The sequence below is a fragment of the Peromyscus leucopus genome, chromosome 22 (genome assembly GCF_004664715.2).
Source record: "Peromyscus leucopus breed LL Stock chromosome 22, UCI_PerLeu_2.1, whole genome shotgun sequence".
NCBI classification, from domain to species: Eukaryota; Metazoa; Chordata; class Mammalia; order Rodentia; family Cricetidae; genus Peromyscus; species Peromyscus leucopus.
Genome location: NC_051081.1, coordinates 37,290,908 through 37,312,054, shown reverse-complemented (window position 1 = coordinate 37,312,054; position 21,147 = coordinate 37,290,908). Strand labels below are relative to the sequence as shown.

Below are 21,147 nucleotides of genomic sequence, written 5' to 3'. Positions count from 1 at the left end.
TTCCAGAGCAAGTAGTCTTACCTCTTACCTCTGTGTGTCCAGATATTTCACAAATTCATTTTATTGCTTTCTAACATTGTAAAATGGAGCGAAGAAAAGAAACCCGAGTCCTTACGTACATGTTCATGTGGATTCAGTATGGATAATGGGTAAGCAGAATAACAATGGAGAGATGGTTTCAACTCCTAGGTTGGTTTAGGTATAAATTTGTCTTTTCTGAACAGATCCTCTCATTAGTAAAGGAGGGTAATTGTTTTACTTATAGGGTTTTGAAGAAATAAAATTAAATAGAGCCTGAATACATGGCTGGGTATAGAGTAGATAGTATCTTGACTTCCATGTACACAGTGTAATGTTTGCGGAGCAGTAACAATGCTGGAGTGGCCATCACGGGGCTGGCTGGCATGTTGCTGGAAGCAGATACTGGTGCTTCTGAGAATCTGCTTCGTGCCAAGCACTGTTCTGAGCTTCAGCCATGAGACAGCAAAGTATATCCGTAATCTTAAGAAGGAAGCATTTTTAGATGCTCCCCCTCCCCCCATGGGACTTTATAATACTATCCCACAAACCTACCATGCTAGACATGATAGACTGGAGTCTTTATGGCATGGTTGAGGAGGGTGGCAGGAACATTAACGTGACAGCGTATTGTAGTGGCTTTGGGGGGCACTGTCTTCCAGGTGCCTTTGAGTATAAACATTCAGACCTAATTGTGGTTTTAAATGTTGTGATTGTTTGGGCAGGCCCCAAAAAATAGTTTTTGAGCCTGGAAATCATGATGTGTCCATTTTTTATGTCCACCGGTTTTCTTTTTACCTTTTACTCCTATCCTGTCTTTTCACTTCTTCTTCCAGCGTTCATCGCCCCTCCCCCACAGGGCTGTGGTGTTTCTAGAGGATGGGAAGTGCGTCCTCCTTTCTCTACATTCCCCCTTGGTCATCTCATGTGCCACACTACAGCGTCAATGGTAGTGATCCCAAGAGCTGTAAATCCCCGTCCTTATAAGTCAGCGGCACATATCCACTTAGATGTCCTGTTGCCACCTCATAATTAATGTGTACATAATTGAATTTATTAGCCTTCCCTCAGACATCTGTTATCTACCATATGCCCAGGCTTGGCTAACTGACATTAATGAGCCTCCCATGCCAGGATCCTTGGTATTTCCAGGAGTGTAAACAAAGTTTCAGCCAGGAGATAGATGCCTCATTGCAATTTTGTTGTTGATTTGCTTAAAAAATAAAAAGGATTGATTTTCTTTTGTGTGGATGAGTGTTTTGCCTGGAAGGATGTGCACCACTTGTATGCTGGTGCCTGCAGAGGTCAGAAGAGGGTGTCGGATTCCCTGGCACTGGAGTTATGGATGTTTGTGTGCCACCAGATGGGTTTTGGAAGATGAAATGTGGGTCCTCTGAGAGAATAACAAGTGCTCTTAATGGCTGAGCCAACTCTCTATCTTGTTCCATAATGTTTTTAATAGGAAAAAATGGAACAAATCTAAGTCCTATACATAATTTCATTAATATGTGCATCATGGTTTTATAGTCATTAAAACTAAAGTATGTATTTGTCTACATTTGTAAACAGTGCATATGCAGGCAGTTGATTCTAGGTTGTACAGTTATGGATGATTTGTTCATTCTCTCCATTTACCTGTATGCTCTGAAGTTACACAGCAAAAGTAAATAACTCTCATGATTCGCACACGCTGATAGACAGCTTGTCTTTGTCACTCCCAGCCCTTGCTGTCCAATGTTGTTTACCCAACTGTTGCTGCTCATTCAGCTGGGTGGTTTTGTGATCACAGCTCTCCCTTGCTCAGCTGCCAGTGCCATGTTTAAGAATTGTGGCTGGTAGAGTTCTTCCTTTGCTTAACCTTTCTACTTAAGTTACTTCATATTTAATCACCAAAGCCATCAAGAGGAAACATAATGTTTGTCCTTGCTGTCCAGACTTTCAGCCAGATGGACTTTAGCCAACTCAAGAGTTCATGTATGCCAGTCTTAACAAATTGGTTTTCTCTCCTGTGGTACTTGTATTGGCATCTTACTTAAAGTGTCGCACGTGGTCGGCAAGTGTGGTATGATTGAGCTGCACCCCCAGTCCTGAAGTCAGTGTTTACGAGAGCACAGAATCAGGCCAGATGTGGGGAGGGGTGGGAGACAGCGAGCAAAGGGAGAGAGAGGGAGGAAATAGGCCTCAGACTCGGCCTTTGCACTTCTGTTCTGCTCTGCAGTGGGCTGTAACTGTGCCCTTAGTGGCTGTTTGTGGGGATGTTTGTTTGCTTGCTCTTCTATTCCGTGGATAATTTCTTGGTTTTAAGAGTTTGGTGAGAACAAATAGCCAAGTAATGAAAGTTCATTTTCGTGTCCGTTCTTTTATCAGTAGATCTTGTCAAGAGTCTATTTATTGAAGCATGCTAGTAGTCCCAGAATATAATTATACTTGCAATTTTTTTTTCTTTCAGGGAGTTTGTGGTGTATTCCAGATGGTCAGATAGGAAAACATAGATGTTTTGCACTGTCTTCTCATTTATGACTAAGAATTTGATATTACTTGCCTCTTACATTACCTTTATTGTTTTAGTGAATTTAAACCTGAGAAGAATTTAAACATGTGATTAAACCCTTCTATGGTCAGCATTTAACAAGGGTCTTTCATAAATTCTTTGCCCCTGTTAATTGCTTAATTGTGTCAACTTAAGCATCATTCCAATAAGCCAATTGCATCCTAAGTGGCAGTCCTTTATGAATGGTGGTCTAAATTTATTCTTGCCAAGTATTCATTTGAATGCATTTTAGACTTAAAATTAGATGGTAAACCTTCTTGAAAAACACATACGTGAAATTGAAAAAGAATGATTTTCCAAACTGTTGAAAGTTCTTTGACTTTTTCAAGTACTAAAATGGCCTTAGACTCAAAGTCAGTGAAATAATGTGCTTTCAAATTTAATACTAGTGGTGATGACTTTTCATTGATCCATGCATACTGTCTTTACTACCCATCTCATCTTCTACCTGCTCGCATCTGAAAAGTCACTTTACCAAGATCTAGCCCATGAACTCAGCACAATGAATCCCAGAGGCCCAGATCCAGAACTCATGGCTTCCTAAACCATTATGTGCTTTTTAGAATTTTTTATATTTATTTTTATTATTTTAAACTGTGTATTGTGTACACACACCTGAGTGAAGGTGTTGGATTCCCTAGAAGATGGAGTTATAAATGGTTGTCAGCTACCTGATGTGGGTGCTAGGATCCCAACTTGGGTCCTCTGGAAGCGCAGTACATGCTCTTAACTGCTGAGCCATCTCTCCAGGCCACCTTGCCTTTCATAGTAGGTTGTTTTACAGTGATTCAACTTCACCACTGTATGCATCTGTGCCTGTGTTTGTGTATATGTGTGTATGTATAGCAAATTTGATATAATTAAGTTTAACTCATACAACAAATAACCACATTCAAGGTTTTAATAAGGAATGTGTTTGAGAATATCAAAAACCACTATGGACAAATTTAGTTCTTGTCTTAATTGTGTGTTTTTATTTTTATTTTTTAAAGTTTTTAAATATTTATTTTGATTTTTTGTGTATGGATGTTTGCCTGAATTTATGTGCACCATGTGCATGTGGAAGCCAGAAGAGGGTGTTAGGATCTTTTGGACCTGGAAATGCAGATGGCTTTGAGCCACCATGTGGGTGTGAGGTTTGCACCCGAGGCCTCTGCAGGAGCAGGAAGTGCTTTTGACTGCTGGACCACCTCTCTAGCACTTGTGTATATGAGAGGGTTCTGTTCACTTACTTGTCTTGCATAATGAAATTTGGTTTTTATACAAAAGGTAAGCTAAGACGGGCTTCATTTTAAAATAATCATTTATATGAAGATCCCACTGAAGGAAATGTCTTTAATACATTTACAGAATGACATTTGGAGAAAAGAGAATAAGATTTGATATATAAACGTTCAGATATTAAAAAAAAAAGTTTCAGGTATCATTATGTATGACTTTTCTACTCCAGTCTGTTAAGAGATACCTGTATGCAATGAAACTTAGTGGGAAGTGTCCCTATGGTTTGTAGGAAGAAATAATTACATGATACTTGAGAAGAAATGCTAGTTTTGACACACAATATCTTTCTTCTGGCTAACTAAACTATACTTTGTAGCGCCCTAGTTCCTACCTACCCAACCTAAATAATGAATTGGAAAGAATTATTAACCATGGTGTAAGAAAGTCTGCTTGTCCAGCTGGAATACTGCATTGAACCCCAGATTTTGATACATTTATAAAATTGTTCTTTACAGGAGAGGAGATGGTGCCCTTAGCTTTCACCCACTCAGTCATCTAAACTCTTGGTATTTTGTTGATGAATGATAGGTTCCTTTTTTTAGGAAATGTACTGCTAAACGAAGGAAATATACACACACACACACAGAGAGAGAGAGAGAGAGAGAGAGAGAGAGAGAGAGAGAGAGAGAGAGAGAGAGAGAGAGAGAGAGAGGAAATACTTAACACTCTACAGATCAACATTAGAAGATTTTGTTTAAGGTATTTTCCAGGAGGTAGAGGAATACCGCTGAGGTTTTGGACTGACTCTTAGATTGGAAAGAGGAGCAGGAAGACTATGTATAGAGCAGGGGTCAGCGAACTTTGTCTATCAGTGACCAGATGGTAAAGATGTAGACATTGCTGACCATGCAGCAACTACTCAGCCCAGCTGGTGGAGTACAAAATTAGCCAGGGAGTGTAGTAGATGAACACGGCTGTACCCAGCAAACTTAGCTTACTGCAGTAAAACAGCCTTATTTATTTATTTATTTATTTAGCCGTGAAACACTGATCTTTATTTCTCTAGCCATTTAAAAAAAAACGTAAAAGACATCAACGAGCCCTGCTTAGCCCAGGAACAGTAGCGCAGTTGTTTGCCAAGCCCTGGTTTAGACTAGGGACCCGACAGTGGAGGATGGACAGTGTTAGTGTCTGCCTGCCATGCTCATTTCAGGCATGCCAAAGGAAAAGTTGCCCACACTAACTGCAGATAGTAAGTCTTGTTAATCTTTTTAACCACTGCTGCGCTATAAAATCTCTGTTGTTTTATTCTTTTGATTGATTTCTCATTTGAGTTGATCCTTTCATATTTTTTGCTTTTGTTTTTTAGCTTTTTAAGAGCAAAACTCAAAAATTAAGGCAATAGCATCCTCTCTCTCTCTTAATTTTTAACAAGTGTTACCGTTTGTATTTTTCATTATTATTTTTCATTATCTGTTTTAATTTTCCAAATTCTGTTTTTGTTAATTATTTAGAATGTATTAATTTTAAATATTTGGAGCTTTGGAATTTTTCTAAATGTTATGTATTGCTTTTTAATATATTTCAGCTATATTTACCATATTCCAGTGAGTTTAATACTTTTAAATGTATTTTAATTTCTCAGTATATAGTCCTTACTGGTGGAAGGTCTACATGTACCTGTAATAGTTTTCTGCAATTTTGTGTTGTTAAAAAAAAACTGTCAGATGTAAGTGGTATGTAATATGGGTCAGACTTCCTGAGTTGTTACTGTTTTTGTTTGTGAGGCATCTTTCCTGCTATCAATGGCTGAGAGAAAAGCTTGAAATTCTCCAGTTACAGACAGCAAGATGCCTCAGCAGGTCGAGTTCTTGTGAGCACAAGCCTGCATACCTGAGTTCAGTCCCCTGTCTCATACAGGGACAGGAGAGAACCAACTCCCAAAAGTTATTCTCTGATCTCCACATGTGCACTTTGACAAAGCAAGCACCTGTGCTCACACACACACACACTCACACTCACACTCACACACACACACACACACACACACACACAACATTATACTTCTTTTTCTTCATTTATTTAGTTTACTTTTTGTCATATTTTTGAGTCCTGTCATTATAGGCTATGTTGATGAGAGGGCTTAAATTATAGTTATGTGAATGAAGGATGTAAATTCTTCGTGGATGACTGCTAAAGGCATGGATGACTGCTAAAAGCGTGATTAACTAGTGATTAGGAATATAACATTGTGAGGCAGACTAAGGACAGGGGTCAGACCTGTTGTTGAAGTGCTCAGAGTTGGATTGCTAACAATGTGGAATGTAATTAACATGGTGTTGGTCTGATATACACTGGACAGAAATAGTCAGTAGGAGTCTTGTATGTTGGCACCTGCCTATAACCTCCACATTCAAGTGGATGAGGCAGGAAGATAGCCATAAGTTCAAGGCTAGAGATACAGGGAAATAGTAAGGGTGTAATAATGACTTTGAGTAATAGAGATGAGGATTTTTTTGGTTCAATAAACATTTATTTATTCTAAAGTTTTTGAGACAGGGTTACTTGTAGGTTGGGCTAGCCTCAGTTCATTAAGTAGCTGAGGTTGACCTTGAACTTCTTGGGAAGCTGCCTCTACCTCTCAACTGTTAGAGTTCCAAGCACGTGCTACCACAGTCAGTGTTTGCTGTGCTGAGGGTGAAGCCCGGGGCTTCCTGCATGTGCAGAAGCTCGAAATGAGCTACACCCCGGGCCCCATGGCACATCAAACTTTGAATGTTACCTGGATGTCCAAATGGTGGCATATATAAATAATAAGTTCAAGATTGGTGGAAGAGGATTAGAACCACTGAAATAATTTTGGAGTTAAGATTTTTGCATAGGATCAGGAGAGCACTCGCCCAGTGTGTATGAGGACATGGGTCTGATCCCCAATACAGAAGAGGAAAAAAATAGCTTTTATATGTGGTCTTGGCTGAGATGTCACTTTTACTTATAAACTCTGTTTATTCACCCAATGTAAAGTTACAGGACATTGCCTCTCTTGTTCATTCTGCTGTATTCCAGGATTTGATACAGTGCCTACCACATACTGAGTTCTTACATATTATTTTATGATTGAAATACTATTACCAAAAAATGAAGTATACTTAGTAAATTAAATATATAATTTGTTTTAAAAATACCTCACTAATGTTTACCACACATTTCTTAAAGCCCCTGTTTAGCACTCCTCCTCCTACCCACAAGGGACTGTGCATGTTAGTGTGGAGAACAGACAGTTAAGTGTGACCATATGTTTACACACCTTGTTATGTGACTGGAACTTTTCATTCCATAAAGAATAGAGTTAATTACTAAAGCCTCTATGTATGTATGGTGATCATGCCTTTTATTCATGTATGTATGTGAACAGGCCATTTGTAATTTAGCTATATGAGAAAATTAAATACAAATACCTACATACAAATAATTTTATGCTTAATTTTTTTTTTTTTTTTTTTTTTGGTTTTTCGAGACAGGGTTTCTCTGTGTAGCTTTGCGCCTTTCCTGGAACTCGCTTTGGAGACCAGGCTGGCCTCGAACTCACAGAGATCCGCCTGGCTCTGCCTCCCGAGTGCTGGGATTAAAGGCGTGCGCCACCACCGCCCGGCAATTTTATGCTTAATTTTAATGAGTATTATTTGCTCCCTTTAAAGGTAAAAAGAGCTTTGCATATAAGACTGGATCTGTTAATTGACAATATGGTAGAATAGATTCAAGCTTCATAACAAAAATAATCAACAATATAAACACACATCTGATAAATATATGCTGATTTTAACTGTTAGCTAAGGTGATTTAATCTTGGGGTTTTTTTTAAGCATTTAATAAAATTACTTCTAACAAATATCAAACCTATATTGATAATTAAGATACTTGAACAATGTTTTGGGTGTTTTCATTTTTGTTTGAAATTGGGTCTCATTATGTAGTCTTGTGTAGCTTGTAACTTACTGTGTACACCAAGGTGACCTCAAAGTCATAGAGATCCACCTGCCTCTGCTTCCCCATTGCTGGGATTAAAGGCGAGCACCACCAGGGCTAGCCCTGTGATAGTGTTCTAGAAAACGAGAATAGCTTGATCTGGGTGGTCCTTGCCAGATGCTTTCTAATTTGGCAAAGCTATTCTTTAGCCAAGAACTAAATCTTTGCAGTTTAGGTGTTAGGTTTAGTGTTCAGCTAATTGAATATGGACTGTTAACACCAGGTGTTTCTCTTACCCTGCCAGAAAAGGAGAGGCGTGGAGAGGAGGAGGGAGTTTGCACTGTACAGTGAAGCCGCAGAAGTGGGCTTTTCCTAAGCTGTAGAGACCCAGCAGCAGTTTCACCAACTTCTTAGTGTCCCTTCTTCTCTGTGTTCTCAGATTTAAAATATCCACATGGGAGTGTTGGTTTAGTGGGGGAGACAGCAGTAAATACAGCCACACAGCGAATATGTAAATTTAAAATGTGGTAAATTAAAAAAAGTCGGAGGGAACATTCACAGCAGAGACTGTGTTGGAATGGAGGCCTTGCAGTGGGGAAGAAAAGCTGGGGAGGACCAAGTGGCTAATGCGGAGGATGCTTTGAGAACATGGACTGGGGTGAGTTTAGGATTTTATAGGAAGGCAGAAAAACCACATGGGAGAGAATGAGCAGAAGTGGGTATCAGATCCTATGTGAGCATTTGTGGTTTCTTTTTTGACAAACTACACGATTTGTTTAAATGGATGTGGTCTGAGAACGGAAGATAATTCAAGGGTAATATTGTGTGCAGTTTGGGTTTCAACAGTTCCAGGGGTGTAAGGATCCTTTCTGTGAAGGGATGGAGGGAGAAAGGTCCTAAGAAAAGGAGAATGGAAGGGTTTGATGAAAAGCTAGTTTTGAAATAAGTTTTAAACTTAATAATAACAAAAAGCCAGAGAGAGTGGGAAGATGGCTTAGCAGGTAGAGGGCATGCCTCTGAGCCGGACAACTTGAGTTTTATCCCTGGGCTCCACATGGTAGGAGAGGGTCTCTAGCTGTGAGCTGGGGAATGCATGCACGGTTGTATGCACATAAACACACAAAATAAATGTAAAAAATTAAGGCAGAGGGATGCAGATGTGGACTTAAAATGGAGCAAAAAATAGTTAAGAGTAGTTTTTTGAGAATAATCTCCAAGGATAAATGTACTTATGTCCAAATTAATAATGCTAGAATTTACTAGTCTGAGATTTTTCTGTATTTTGTTCCCACATAAATGTTATAGTAGCTGAATTAGTCATTAATCTTTTAGCCTTAGTAGTTGATATGCAGACTGTTGAATACACAATTTTGACTGTAAATTTATAATCTGTCTTCTTAAAGAGGAAATGAGAAATGAAATTCAAGATAAAAAAAGTACTCTGGATTGGCTTCTTAATATACATTTTTTAAAACTTATCTTTAAAACTTAGAGTTTAAGCATCGGTATCTCTCTTGAAGCAGAATGAGAGTGAAAAACAAAATATGAAGGCATGTAGGTCTTCTGAAACAGGAAATATGTGGGCAATTAAAGTGATGTACAGGTCAGGGGAGAACTATGGGAGTAAGTGGGGAGATGGCTTAGTGGGTGGGGGCGCCAAAGCAAGTGAGGATCTGGGTTTGAATCTCTAGGACCTATGTTGAAAGAAAGGAAAGGGAGGGGAGAGGAGGAGAGGGGAGGAAGGAGAAGGAAAGGAAAAAGGGGAGGAAAGGAAAGGAAGCCAGCTGGCACACTGCTAGTATCAGTGACCTCTAGCATTGGGGGGACAGAGATAGGTGGATCCTAAGAACTCACCGACTAGACTAAGAAAAGCTTCTGGTTCGGTACAGTTATCTAGCTCAAGCAATAAAGTAGGAAGTACCTGACGTACTCTGGTCCCCTGTGCACACAGCCTTGCATTCATTTGCATAGACCAGACACATAAACAACATAGAGCGCGTGCGTGTGTGCTTAAACACACACACACACACACACACACACACACACACACACACACACACACACACAGTCTTCTTGGAAATACGATGCTTTACATTATTTATTGGAAAAGTGTCTGTCGAGTAGGAGGGTTAAATGTAGTTGGTTAAGGTCTACAAAACTGTTCTAAGTCATTTAAAAATACTGTTTTCTCAGCTAACAAGCTTGGCTTAGAACAAGTATTATCCAAGACTAAAAGTATGAGGTGGGAAAATATATAGCAGTTGGACCCCAGAATCCATACTTTTAATCATATTCCTATACACCCTCAGTCATAAGAAAGGAGTTTGGGTGCCCACAGGCAGATGTTAAGAGTTGAGATTCTATTCATTTATATTACAGTTGTGAGGTTTTATTGTAACAGTATTCCAAATTAACTAATCTTAACTAATCTTTTTTTATTGCTGGTGGACATTTGGGCTGTTCCCATTTTTCCCATTATAAAAATTTCTGAATGAAAATTCTTTACTCTTCTTATTTCTCATGTGCTAGAAACCTTTTTTTTTTTTTTTTTTTTTTTTTTTTTTTTTTGACTTTTCAAGACAGAGTTTCTCTGTATAACCCTGGCTGTCCTGGAGCTCTCTTTGTTAGACCAAGGTTGGCCTTGAACTCACAGAGATCTGCCTGCCTCTGCCTTCCAAGTGTTGGGAGTAAAGGCGTGTGGCATCGCTGCCCAGCATGCCAGAGACTTTCATTGCTGACTCACTATAGAGGTCACACAACTTCCTGAGCATGCTTAGATCAAGTTTTCAACAAGATTCCCCTTGGAACTTTTTCTTTGGCCACAAAACAGCAGTTTGCATAAATTCAAGCACAATCCAATTGTATTTTTCTAAAAGTCCCCTTAGGTTTACTTAGATCTTTAAAAGCTACTTGAAAATATGTATGAAGCCATAAGTCATTTTTCTGGAAAGAGATGGCAATATTTTTATAAATGAATTTTGTAATCATAAAATTAAATGAGCCTTTAAAATAAGTAAAAAAGAAAAATAAGAAAATGTTACTATTCTATTATAAAAAAAAACTTTACTTTTAAAATCTTCATTTTTACCAAGTTTCTTCTCTACAGTGGTACCAATAAGGCAAGTGAATACATACTATAGCAAAATCAAACTTGACTTACTTCTGAATTGTAAATTTTAATATTAATATGAATGGCTTTAATTCCATTTTATTTATATCATTTTCAACTTAAATTTAGGGAACACAACCCTTGTGTCATTATTAGAAGAAAAATTGGTAGCATCATGTCTCATGAATTTTACAGTCTCTTCCAAGAAAAATCTTTCTTTACACTATTTTCATGCATTAAAATTTATTTGGTATAAAATTAATAAGAATCATTTTACAATTATGAAAAATGTTACAATTGTCACAGAGTGTTAATGGCTTGTTTGTGACAGCTCACTAATGGACGGCAGCATTGTTCATCTAGCTATTAATTTTACTCACTGGGAGTTTTTACTTGCTTTATTCATTTCTGCCCTGTGTTAGTTTTCTGTGGCTGTGGTAAAATACTGTGACAAAAAGCAACTTTGGAAGAGAAAGGGTTTCTTTTGGTGTATGGTCCAGAGTGATAGAGTCCAACCTAGCTGGAAAGGCATGGTACATGGGAGGGAACCCGTGGAGGACTGCAGGAGCAGGAAGCTGACTGGTCACATTGTATTCAAGGCACAGGAAGCAGAAAGAAAGAACAACAAATGGTATCAGGCTGTAAATCCTCAAAGCCCAGCCCAGTGCCATACTTCCTGTAGCAGGGCTCCACCTGCCTGAGGTTCCATAACCTTCCCCAGTGAGGACCTGGAGGAGGCGTATCTTATTCAAGCCGTAACATACTGTATCAGAAAGCATATCCTAAGGAAGATGAAAATTGTCTTACAACAAAATTGACCTTAAATCTGCACTAATCTTAAAATAATGTGAAAGAGAACATATTTTAAATGTTATTAGTAACAAATGACTTCTGGAGTGTCCAACAGTTAATATACCTGGAGAAGAGACTCCACTGTTCTTAGAGACTGGAGTTTCTTTTAATTCCTTACAGAAAGAACATTAGGCTGTGATTCCTTTTGATAACCATCTGATAAATCAGCTGTTGCTGATGGAAAAGAATAATTTCTGCTGCTCTCTCTAAAAGTCACAATTCCTAGTGCTACCTGTATGTACAGAGAGCATTACTTTGATCTGTGTCCCTTTCCAGTGAAACTACTGCCCAGACTTTGCTGCATATCATAGCTATTTAAAAATTTCATTTAGCCAATAATTTCACTTATTGGTTGTTTTTTAAAGAATGTCAAAATGGTGGATTTTTTTTTTTTTGCAAAGCTAAAATGTTTAAGAACATATGAAATAAGGTTGTTTGGGTTTGATTTGGTTTGGTTTTTTGAGACAGGGTTTCTCTGCATAGCTTTGGAGCCTGTCCTGGATCTCACTCTATAGCCCAGGCTGGGCTTGAACTCAGAGATCTGCTTGCCTCTGCCTCCCAAGTCCTGGGATTAAAGGTGTGTGCCGCTGAAATAACAGTAATACTAAAAAAATAAATAAATAAAGGTACAAATAGCATTGAATATTTAATCCAGGTAGACATGATAGTTTGAGCAGGCATTGAGTTTTGGTCCTTCTCCAAACCACAGTTAAGACTACAGGAGTTTTTAAAGTCATAAATTAGAGAAAGAGGAAAATGGGAGCAACTATCAATGAAAATTTTAAGATAGGAAACAGTCTGAATACTAATAACTATCATATTAAACCTGAGAATGCCCAGTATTATGTGGAAAAGCCTAAGAACCAGTTAAACCTGTACTGGTTTTTCTTCAGAGCACTCAGTATAAGAATTTTATTACTTTGGGGGCTGGACAAAGGACTCAGTGGTCAAGAGGACTGGCTAATCTTCCCAGCACCCACATGGCTGCTCACAACCATCTCTGGCACCAGTCCTTGGGGAGCTAATGCCCTCTCCTGGCCTCTGTGGGCATTGCATGCAAGTTGTGCACATATGTACAAGCAAAATATCCATTCACATAAAATAAAAATAAATTAAAAAACCTAAAGACTTGTGTTCCTCTGAAAAGAGGGTGCGGTAGCAATTGATGGCCAGGAGTCCTTCACTCTGCCACTGTGCTAACTAACCCTTCTCTTGCCCAGTTCTCTAGTCCTGGTTTCCTAAACTGTTTCCACTGGGGGCTCCTTTTTGTCTGAGAAAATTTTACATGATCTCAGGAATAAAATAGATAAACAAATCAAACATTTATTGATAACAAGTCATATTTTTTCTAAAACAATTTTTTCTAAGACAATTTCCTGTATAATAAATGACATACCACTTGTTAAAGACCAAAGTAGTTTTATTCACTAATTATATATATATTATTTTTTTGTGAAGAACTAAATTTTGGGCTGGAGGAATGGCTTAGTAGTTAAGAACAAAGAACAGAGAGCTGGGTTCTGCTGTGGGATGGTCTGTATGTCAAATGCTCTGATTGGTCAATAAATAAAACACTGATTGGCCAGTGGCCAGGCAGGAAGTATAGGCGGGACTAACAGAGAGGAGAATTGAGAGAACAGGAAGGTGGGAAGAGACACTGCCAGCCGCTGCCAGGACAAGCAGCATGTGAAGACGCCGGTAAGCCACGAGCCACGTGGCAAGGTATAGATTTGTGGAAATGGATTAATTTAAGCTATAAAAACAGTTAGCAAGAAGCCTGCCACGGCCATACAGTTTGTAAGCAATATAAGTCTCTGTGTTTACTTGGTTGGGTCTGAGCGGCTGTGGGACTGGCGGGTGACAAAGATTTGTCCTGACTGTGGGCAAGGCAGGAAAACTCTAGCTACAGGGTTCAATTACCAGCACCCATGTGGCAGCTTGTAATTGTCTGTAACTCCAGTTCCAGGTGATCCAACACCCTCTTCTACCCTCCACAGGCACCAGGCAACATGTATTGTACATTTGTACTTACAAGCAAAACACACACATAAAATAAATCAATCTTTAAGAAAAGATTAAATAAAGAATGAAATCCTGGCGTTTTTCTGAATTGATCAATATTTTGATTTTTTTTTTTAAGTTGTCAGTGCTGAGAAAGCTGCTCCACATAAATATGTAGTACAAAATGGCAAAAGCACATTTAGGACCATTTCAGAAATGACTGGAAATTCTAACCCAATCCCAAGCCATATTCATTTAATTATCTTTTAAAACATAAAGTTGAAGGAGCTCGAAAGGGGAGTCAGCAGTCCAGAGCATATGCTGCTCTCTCAGAAGACTCCAGTTTGGTTGTCGGTACCCACAGCAAGTGGTTCACAAATGCCTGTAACTCCAGTTCTGGGGGATCGGACACTGTCTTCTGGCCTCTGTGGGTACACACAGACACAGAGATGGGGGGGGGGATAAAATAAAAAAAAATCCTAAAAAATCTCAAGCCACAAACAGCCATTTTCAAATCAATTTTTAATACTAGTAATTTGATTTTAATACTAGTAATTTTAATAATAGTAATTTGAGACTTAAATGCTGAAGAGTGACAGTTGTAAAATACTGTCTTCATTTTTCATAATTAAACAATTATATTCTCTCAGGGCAGAACAGTTTGTGTGGTCAGTCCAACACCATGATTCATGGCATGTGATGGTCTGACATCTGAGCTGAGGTGTTTCAGACATCACTGTTAGCATTTTGTGGTGAGCAAGCTCATGTAGTGCAGTGTGCATATTGTGTGTTTAGAACCAAAGCTACAGAGATGTCCTGAGATACAACATGAATGAGCACTGCCAGAAACATTTCAGACATGATATATGTTTAATTTCAAATTAATTTTTGGTCCTTGAATATACAGAAACCTTTTACTGTTGCCAAAATTTCTGTGGTTCCTACATTCAGTTATATGAGCCCAGATGGAGTTGCTAGCTGAAGTTTAAGAATTTGGAGGGTAGATAATTGTGTCAACCAATTTCAAGTTTTCTGTTAGCTCTGATGTGCATCTACTACTGCCTAACGCCTATTAGATGTGATTTTTCATCTTTAGGTTCAGCCTCCAAGCACTTCAGGGAAGTCTTGAAAATGTTCCCTACAGAGAAAGTCTTCCAAGCATGTGTTCCACCCAGTGTGGCTCCCTTCTTTGAACAACAGTCAGATCTACAATTTGAGTCTGTTTTGATCACTTTCCAATGTCTTCAAACAGTTATTTTTCTATTTTGTCCACAGTTTATAATTCTTATCTGTGAGCAGAATAGTAGAGTACAAGAGGATCCATTATTGCTGGAACCAGAGCTCAACTAACTTTAAATATAAAAGCATGTAAACTTTTCCAATAAAAATTTTGAAAGTTAAATGTTATAATTTTAATACATAGCAAGAATATTATTTATATAAATTGAAAGAATGAAATGACTGAAAATGCGAAAAATCATAATTTATGGGTAATGAAAAGGATAAGCATGTAAATGCTGCCAGAAATGATTTTTTAAAGGCTTCTCAGTGGGTCTGTCAGAAGTTGAGCAGAATGTAATTATGCATTACCTTAGTGGCAAGCTGTCTCAAATAACATTACCAGGAAGGTCTTTGCCTGTAAATTCAGATCATCCATTGTGTTTTGGAAATATTTTTCCATTTGACTTGAGAGTTTGCATTTCTCTCATATTGCTGACCTTTGTTATTTCTTATAGAATAAAAGGGCGATCTAACCTCCCATTTGCTCTTTTCTTCTCTTCTTTTAGTTGTTTGTGTAACTGACCTTCCGTGAGGTGAGAACAAACGGACTGGAGCCATCTCTGGACAACATTGTACTACTCCATTCCCCTGAAGCTGCCCGCTGGAGCACTTGATTTGACCATATCTGCTTTGAGGATTCATTATGAACAAAGAAGTCTCCCAGGTAGGGAAGATTTTAAGAACTTCGTGTGGAGTTTAAAAACGTGTGGAGAGAAAACAATTACTTACCGAGCATTATTTTTTATGGAAGTATATTCTTGGTCTGGGAAGCTTCAAGGTTATTGTAAAGTAAGTGCTAATATTCCTAAGTGGAAGTGTTGACAGTGTGTTTAGAATAAACAATTAATTTACAAGATAAAGGTAAGACTATCAACTGAGCAAACAAGTCTAAAGATCTTCTATAGCAAGCAATATAGTTAACAGCAGCATATTGTACTTAGGACTTGAGGTGATAACTGCTCTTGCAGCAGTGAAAGTCATGTTTATGTGAGATTATGGGTGTTAATCTACTTCACAGCAGTAACCAGTTCACCATATGTTTGTTTCTGATAACATCATGACTTAAATGTACACAGTAAATATTTAAATTCAGTAAAATTTACTATCAAAAAGTAAATAAAGGCTCTGAATGAGCTATGTTTCCAATGAAGATATAAGGAGACCAGGAATTATGTGAGAAGATGCTCAGAATCATTAGCAGTTAAGGAAACATAGATCAAAGCCGTAATGAGATGCCATTTTATACCCACTGGGATGGATTTTTACAGAGGAGAACTGCTTTTGACAAGAATATAGAATTGGAATCCTCATGTATTTTCACCTTAAACTTAGGATTTTCCAAGAAAGTTAGAGTTACTATATGACATAGCAATTCCATTCCCAGTTTTACACTCAAGATAATTAAAACTTAAATACACAAAAGTTTATGCATAAGCATTCATAAAAATGTTATTGAAAATACCCCAAAGTGGAAATGGCTTAAATGTTCACCAACTGATGAATAGATAAGCAGAATACAGTATCTCCAAACAATGGGATTTTATTCAGCCATGAAAGGGCAGTGAATAGTCTAAGTCCCTGTCCTTTGTTGCTACACGAGAAGTGTTTCAGTGGGTGTGGAGAATGTGAGGTGTCTGAGGACTCTAGTTTGGGAAACATTTCTTTATAGAAGCTGGCCAGTGTAGGAGTACCCTATCATGATGGTTCTTCATATGGAGGAGGATCAGGTTGGGGACCTTGGGCTCTTGGCCTGTCGCCCTCTTCTTGTGTGTTCTTTCTGTGCTCCTTGTCTGCTGGGCACTCTAAAGCATGTTCCTGGAGTTGTTAGCTAATTGGTACTAGTTTTTAAAATGATCAGTTCTATGCTCAATCTGAGAGACAAATGACGAATTTCTCGTGTAGAAAGATTTAAGAGGATGGTCCTCTTTCCTGTGCCTTCACCTGTTTAGTTTAGTTGGGCACATTTGACCAGAGATACATGTAGTTTCTAGTTATGGAAATGACTCTCTAGAAATTGCATGAGGCTAGGTGTAATTCAGCAACTCTTAAAAAGAACAGAGTACTTTTACTTAGACATGCTGTCTTCTTAAAAATGATATGCAAGTTGGCTTTGTTAACTAGTTATATTCCCTAACAACCAATATAAAGTCAGTCCACACACAACAGCTCTGACAGCTTGTCCCCATTGGAGGTTTTGTATTGCACTGTGTGTTGTGTTTTATAAAAGTTAATACAGGAATCATACTATTAACAAATTATTGGAGAGTCTCCTGTGACTCTTTGAATACTGGTTCTTATTTTTGTAGGGCATCTATTTGGATGCTGCTGAATTGTCTGCCATCTTAGGCCCATTTTAATAAATACATTTATTTGCTGGGTGGTGGTGGCGCACGTCTTTAATCCCAGCACTCAAGAGGCAGAGCCAGGCGGATCTCTGTGAGTTTGAGGCCAGCCTGGTCTACAGAGGGAGATCCAGGACAGGCACCAAAACTACACAGAGAAACCCTATCTTGAAAAACAAAACAACACCACCAACAACAAATATATATAGTTCATCTTTACTTCTGTGATACTGGGTTAACCTTACTTATGCTTCTTTGAATCTCCATGGTAAAAAAAAAAATTTTTTTTAAAGGTTATTTTTTTATTAGTTATGATAACACCTGTCTTAGCTGATAATCTCCATCTAAGTACCAGCTAGGCCCAACCCTTGGTTAGCTTCTGATAGCCAATGAGATGGAGCATATTGAGGGTGGTGTGACTGTCCACATAACAGGTACTCTTATTTGGGGATTCAGTTACAGAAGCATGTTAAGGCCTTCCCTGGTTTTGCCTCCTGGTGTCCTCTGACTTCATACCCCATTCTTCCATCCCCAGTCCCAGCCCCAGTTCATTACTGTTGTGTTCTGCCTTGTCTTTTCTGTTTGTCATTGTCATGCTTCCCCCACTGCCCTCCAGCTCACCTTCACACCCACAGGGACAAACCTCTATTTTTGCCTCGTTTTTCTCTCAGAGTACTTACTAGCTTCTTAAACATGCCATGTAAATTACTTTTAAAATTTATCATTTACATCCCCCCAAATGAAAAGAAACTGTCAGAATAATTTACAAATTGTATTCACAGCTGGATATCCAGGGCCCAAAAGAGAGGCTATTGTATGCACAGAGCTCAGGGAACATTAGATGCTCACTTAAATCGTGCTGTTCCCTATACTAAGGTCAATTTAAAATTTTTTGCCTAAAGTTACCTTTGCTAGGAACATAGCATGTGGCCAAGAATTTAATTTTGATTTTTATTGAGGCTAAAACTAAAATTAACATCTATAATGCAATTTTGCATATGCAGATTGTATTTATGGCATAATTTGTTTCTATGTAGATTATATCTTGTCTTAGGGTTCTTATTGCTGTGAAGAGACACCATGATCACAGCAACTCTTATAAAGAAAACATTTAATTGGAGTGGCTTGCTTACAGTTTCAGAGGTTCAGTCTATTATCATCATGATGGGGAGCATGGCAGCATGCAGGCAGGCATGGTGCTGGAGAACTAGCTGAGAGTCTTACATCTTGCACTAAACAGGAAGTTGACTGAGACACTGGCCAGTATCCTGAGCATAGGAAACCTCAAATCCCGCCCCCACAGAGACACACTTCCTCCTACATTAATCTGGAATCTTTGAGATATTTGGTTCCAAGCTAGGATCATCATTATTTCTGAGACTGAAGAAGGGGGCAGTGTAAAATCTCTTAATTAAGAATTGGCAGGAAATGGACAGCAATTATAACTGACAAATAAACAAGAAAAAAGAATTAAAAGTAACTGCAAGATTGTAATCCTAGCCCGGTGTGGTGAGGCACACCTGTCGTCCCAGCACTTTAGACGGGGAGGTAGGATGGTTGGGACTTTGAGGCAAGTCTGGGCTGCATCGTTAATCCCAGGCCATCCTGGACTGCATCATAACAAAACCCTATCTAAAGAACAAAGAATACTTGGAGTGTTGGATAATTTCAAAAACTAGACTTCTAATATGGAGAAATTAGAAATGTTCCCTTTTGTCCTCATGAAGTAATCTCACAATTGAGATTTTAGGGGTTGTTTATATAGTGGGAAGATGGCAACTGTCTTTGGTCTTTAGAAGAGAGCGAGAAAGAGTGAGTTTTAGAACTAGGAAAGGGTTAAGTCTGGGAGAGGTTGCCAGGGTTTTCACCAGCTCTTGAAGTGTTCCCAGCTTGACTGCTGATGCTCAGTGCTCTGGTGTTTAATGACTTCAACTTAAGGAAGAGTTCCAAGTTTTCCCATTTCAGGAGCTTCCCCTCCTTTTTTGAGGGTCACTGGAGTAAAAGATAAGAGGAGTATTTGACACTCTGAAATCCAAAAGGAAGTGATGAGTCTAAGGTCAAGGATAGGGTTCTGAGTGGCCTGAGGGATTCTGCTGAGCAGTGATGGATGCTGCTAACTGGCACTTGGGAAAACCTGGCTGACACTCGAGGGGAATGACTCTGTGTTCTCTGGCGTCCATACCAAGAGTCTAACATAGACTAAACACTTGATCTTGCTTTCTGAGAGGATGATATAAACACAAGGTTAGGAGTATGGAATTCAGAGTGGAAAAGTGCAGTTCAAAATCCAAATTGAGCTTATCACTTTAGCTTTAATGATAGGTATAGTGTTTGGTTTTCTACCAGTAAAATCTCCAGCTTCATGAGGAAAATTGGTTTTAAGCCTTTTTGCAAAGTAAGGTCTGAATAATAATTCTGAATCTGAACAATAATAATAAATATTTTTCAGAGTCCAGTTTTTTACAATTACACATGGAAGTGATTTTTTTTTTCTCTTGGTAAAAAGATATTTCTTCTTAATTATCCTCGGAAAATAGGCGTTGTGAATTTTCTCTCATGGATTTAGAAAAGTAAGTATAGCAATGAGTGACTAGAGTCAGTCCCCAGTGATGTTAGCTGCTGGTGCTTGTGGTGGCTGTCATCACCTAGTCCCTGCCAAGTTCTGAGCTCTGGTTCTTTTGTTTAGAAGTCACAGGGGCTTCCCCTGCCCATATTTGGTTAGAGAGGTCATGAGAGGTTTATTTTTCTTACCCTTCTTATTTAGGTGTGAAGTTTGTCAACATGAGTGGCCTCGGGGACAGTTCATCCGACCCTGCGAACCCAGACTCACATAAGAGAAAAGGATCGCCATGTGACACACTGGCATCAAGGTAGGCGTGCACTTGTGTCTCTGGCAGAGCTTTTGTGCCCTTGTTCCCCCAACACTTGGGAGCTTTGTCCCGTCCACTCCACATTGAGTGGCTGCCCGCCTTCTGCTAACGGAGACATTCTGTGCCCCTCCCCCCATCTTAAATGTGCTTCTCCCATCCCACTGTGTCTCTTTATTTCCACCGATAATCTGTAGGTATATTGCAGATGCTGTGTTACTCTTTACTTCCTTAAAGGGAGGCTGCTCTTCCTCCCACAACTAATAGATCAACGCCCCCCAACACACAAACTTTATTGTTAGGTTGGTTGATTTTGTGTGCCCTCCTCCCAGGGTTTCTCTGTAGAGCCCTGATTGTCCTGGATCTTGCTCTGTAGACCAGGCTGGCCTTGAACTCAGAGATCCGCCTGCCTCTGCCTCCTGAGTGCTGGGATTAAAGGTGTGTGCCACCACCGCCTTGCTCCCCTTTTCATATATCTGTTTTGTACATTTTTATGGCTTTGATTCATAACTACAGGCTGTTGCTAGAGTGTATGCTCATTGCATGAATTCTTAGTCTCTTTGTTAGACTGTAGGCCATATAGCATATGGTAAGAGATATTATTTGTTCATTCACCATTGTATCCCTAGTTCACAGTGCAATATGTCGCATGTCGCTTTTAACTAGTAAGGACAATAAATCCTGTCAAATGAATAAATAAGTCTATTGAACATCTTTAAGTGCTATCTTAGGAGCTAAGAAGTACATTGTTACAATGTTTATTGTAAAAATAATTATTTGTGGCATTAACTACTTGCTGTGTTTTTTAAAATGTGACTACATTAATGAGGCAAAAAGAAATTTAATGCTAAGGGAACCCTAACAAGTGCCAGGTGAAGAAAGAACTTCACTCCGAGTAAAAGCATATTCTCAGCTGACAAGAGAAAAGTGCAGATTTTA

The 21,147-nt window shown here is 38.8% G+C and overlaps 1 protein-coding gene across 8 annotated transcripts in view; it reads left to right on the top strand.

Moving 5' to 3' along the window:
• The window catches only part of Ncoa1 (nuclear receptor coactivator 1), a 200,962-nt gene that overhangs the window by 97,387 nt on the left and 82,428 nt on the right, over window positions 1–21,147 (top strand). For all 8 annotated transcript variants that reach the window (XM_037198117.1, XM_028875282.2, XM_037198118.1 and 5 more), the window contains 2 exons: window positions 15,506–15,663; window positions 20,106–20,211. In XM_037198117.1, coding sequence (XP_037054012.1) covers window positions 20,123–20,211 — 89 coding nt within the window. In that variant the 5' untranslated portion in view covers window positions 15,506–15,663; window positions 20,106–20,122. The remainder of the gene's footprint in view (window positions 1–15,505; window positions 15,664–20,105; window positions 20,212–21,147) is intronic.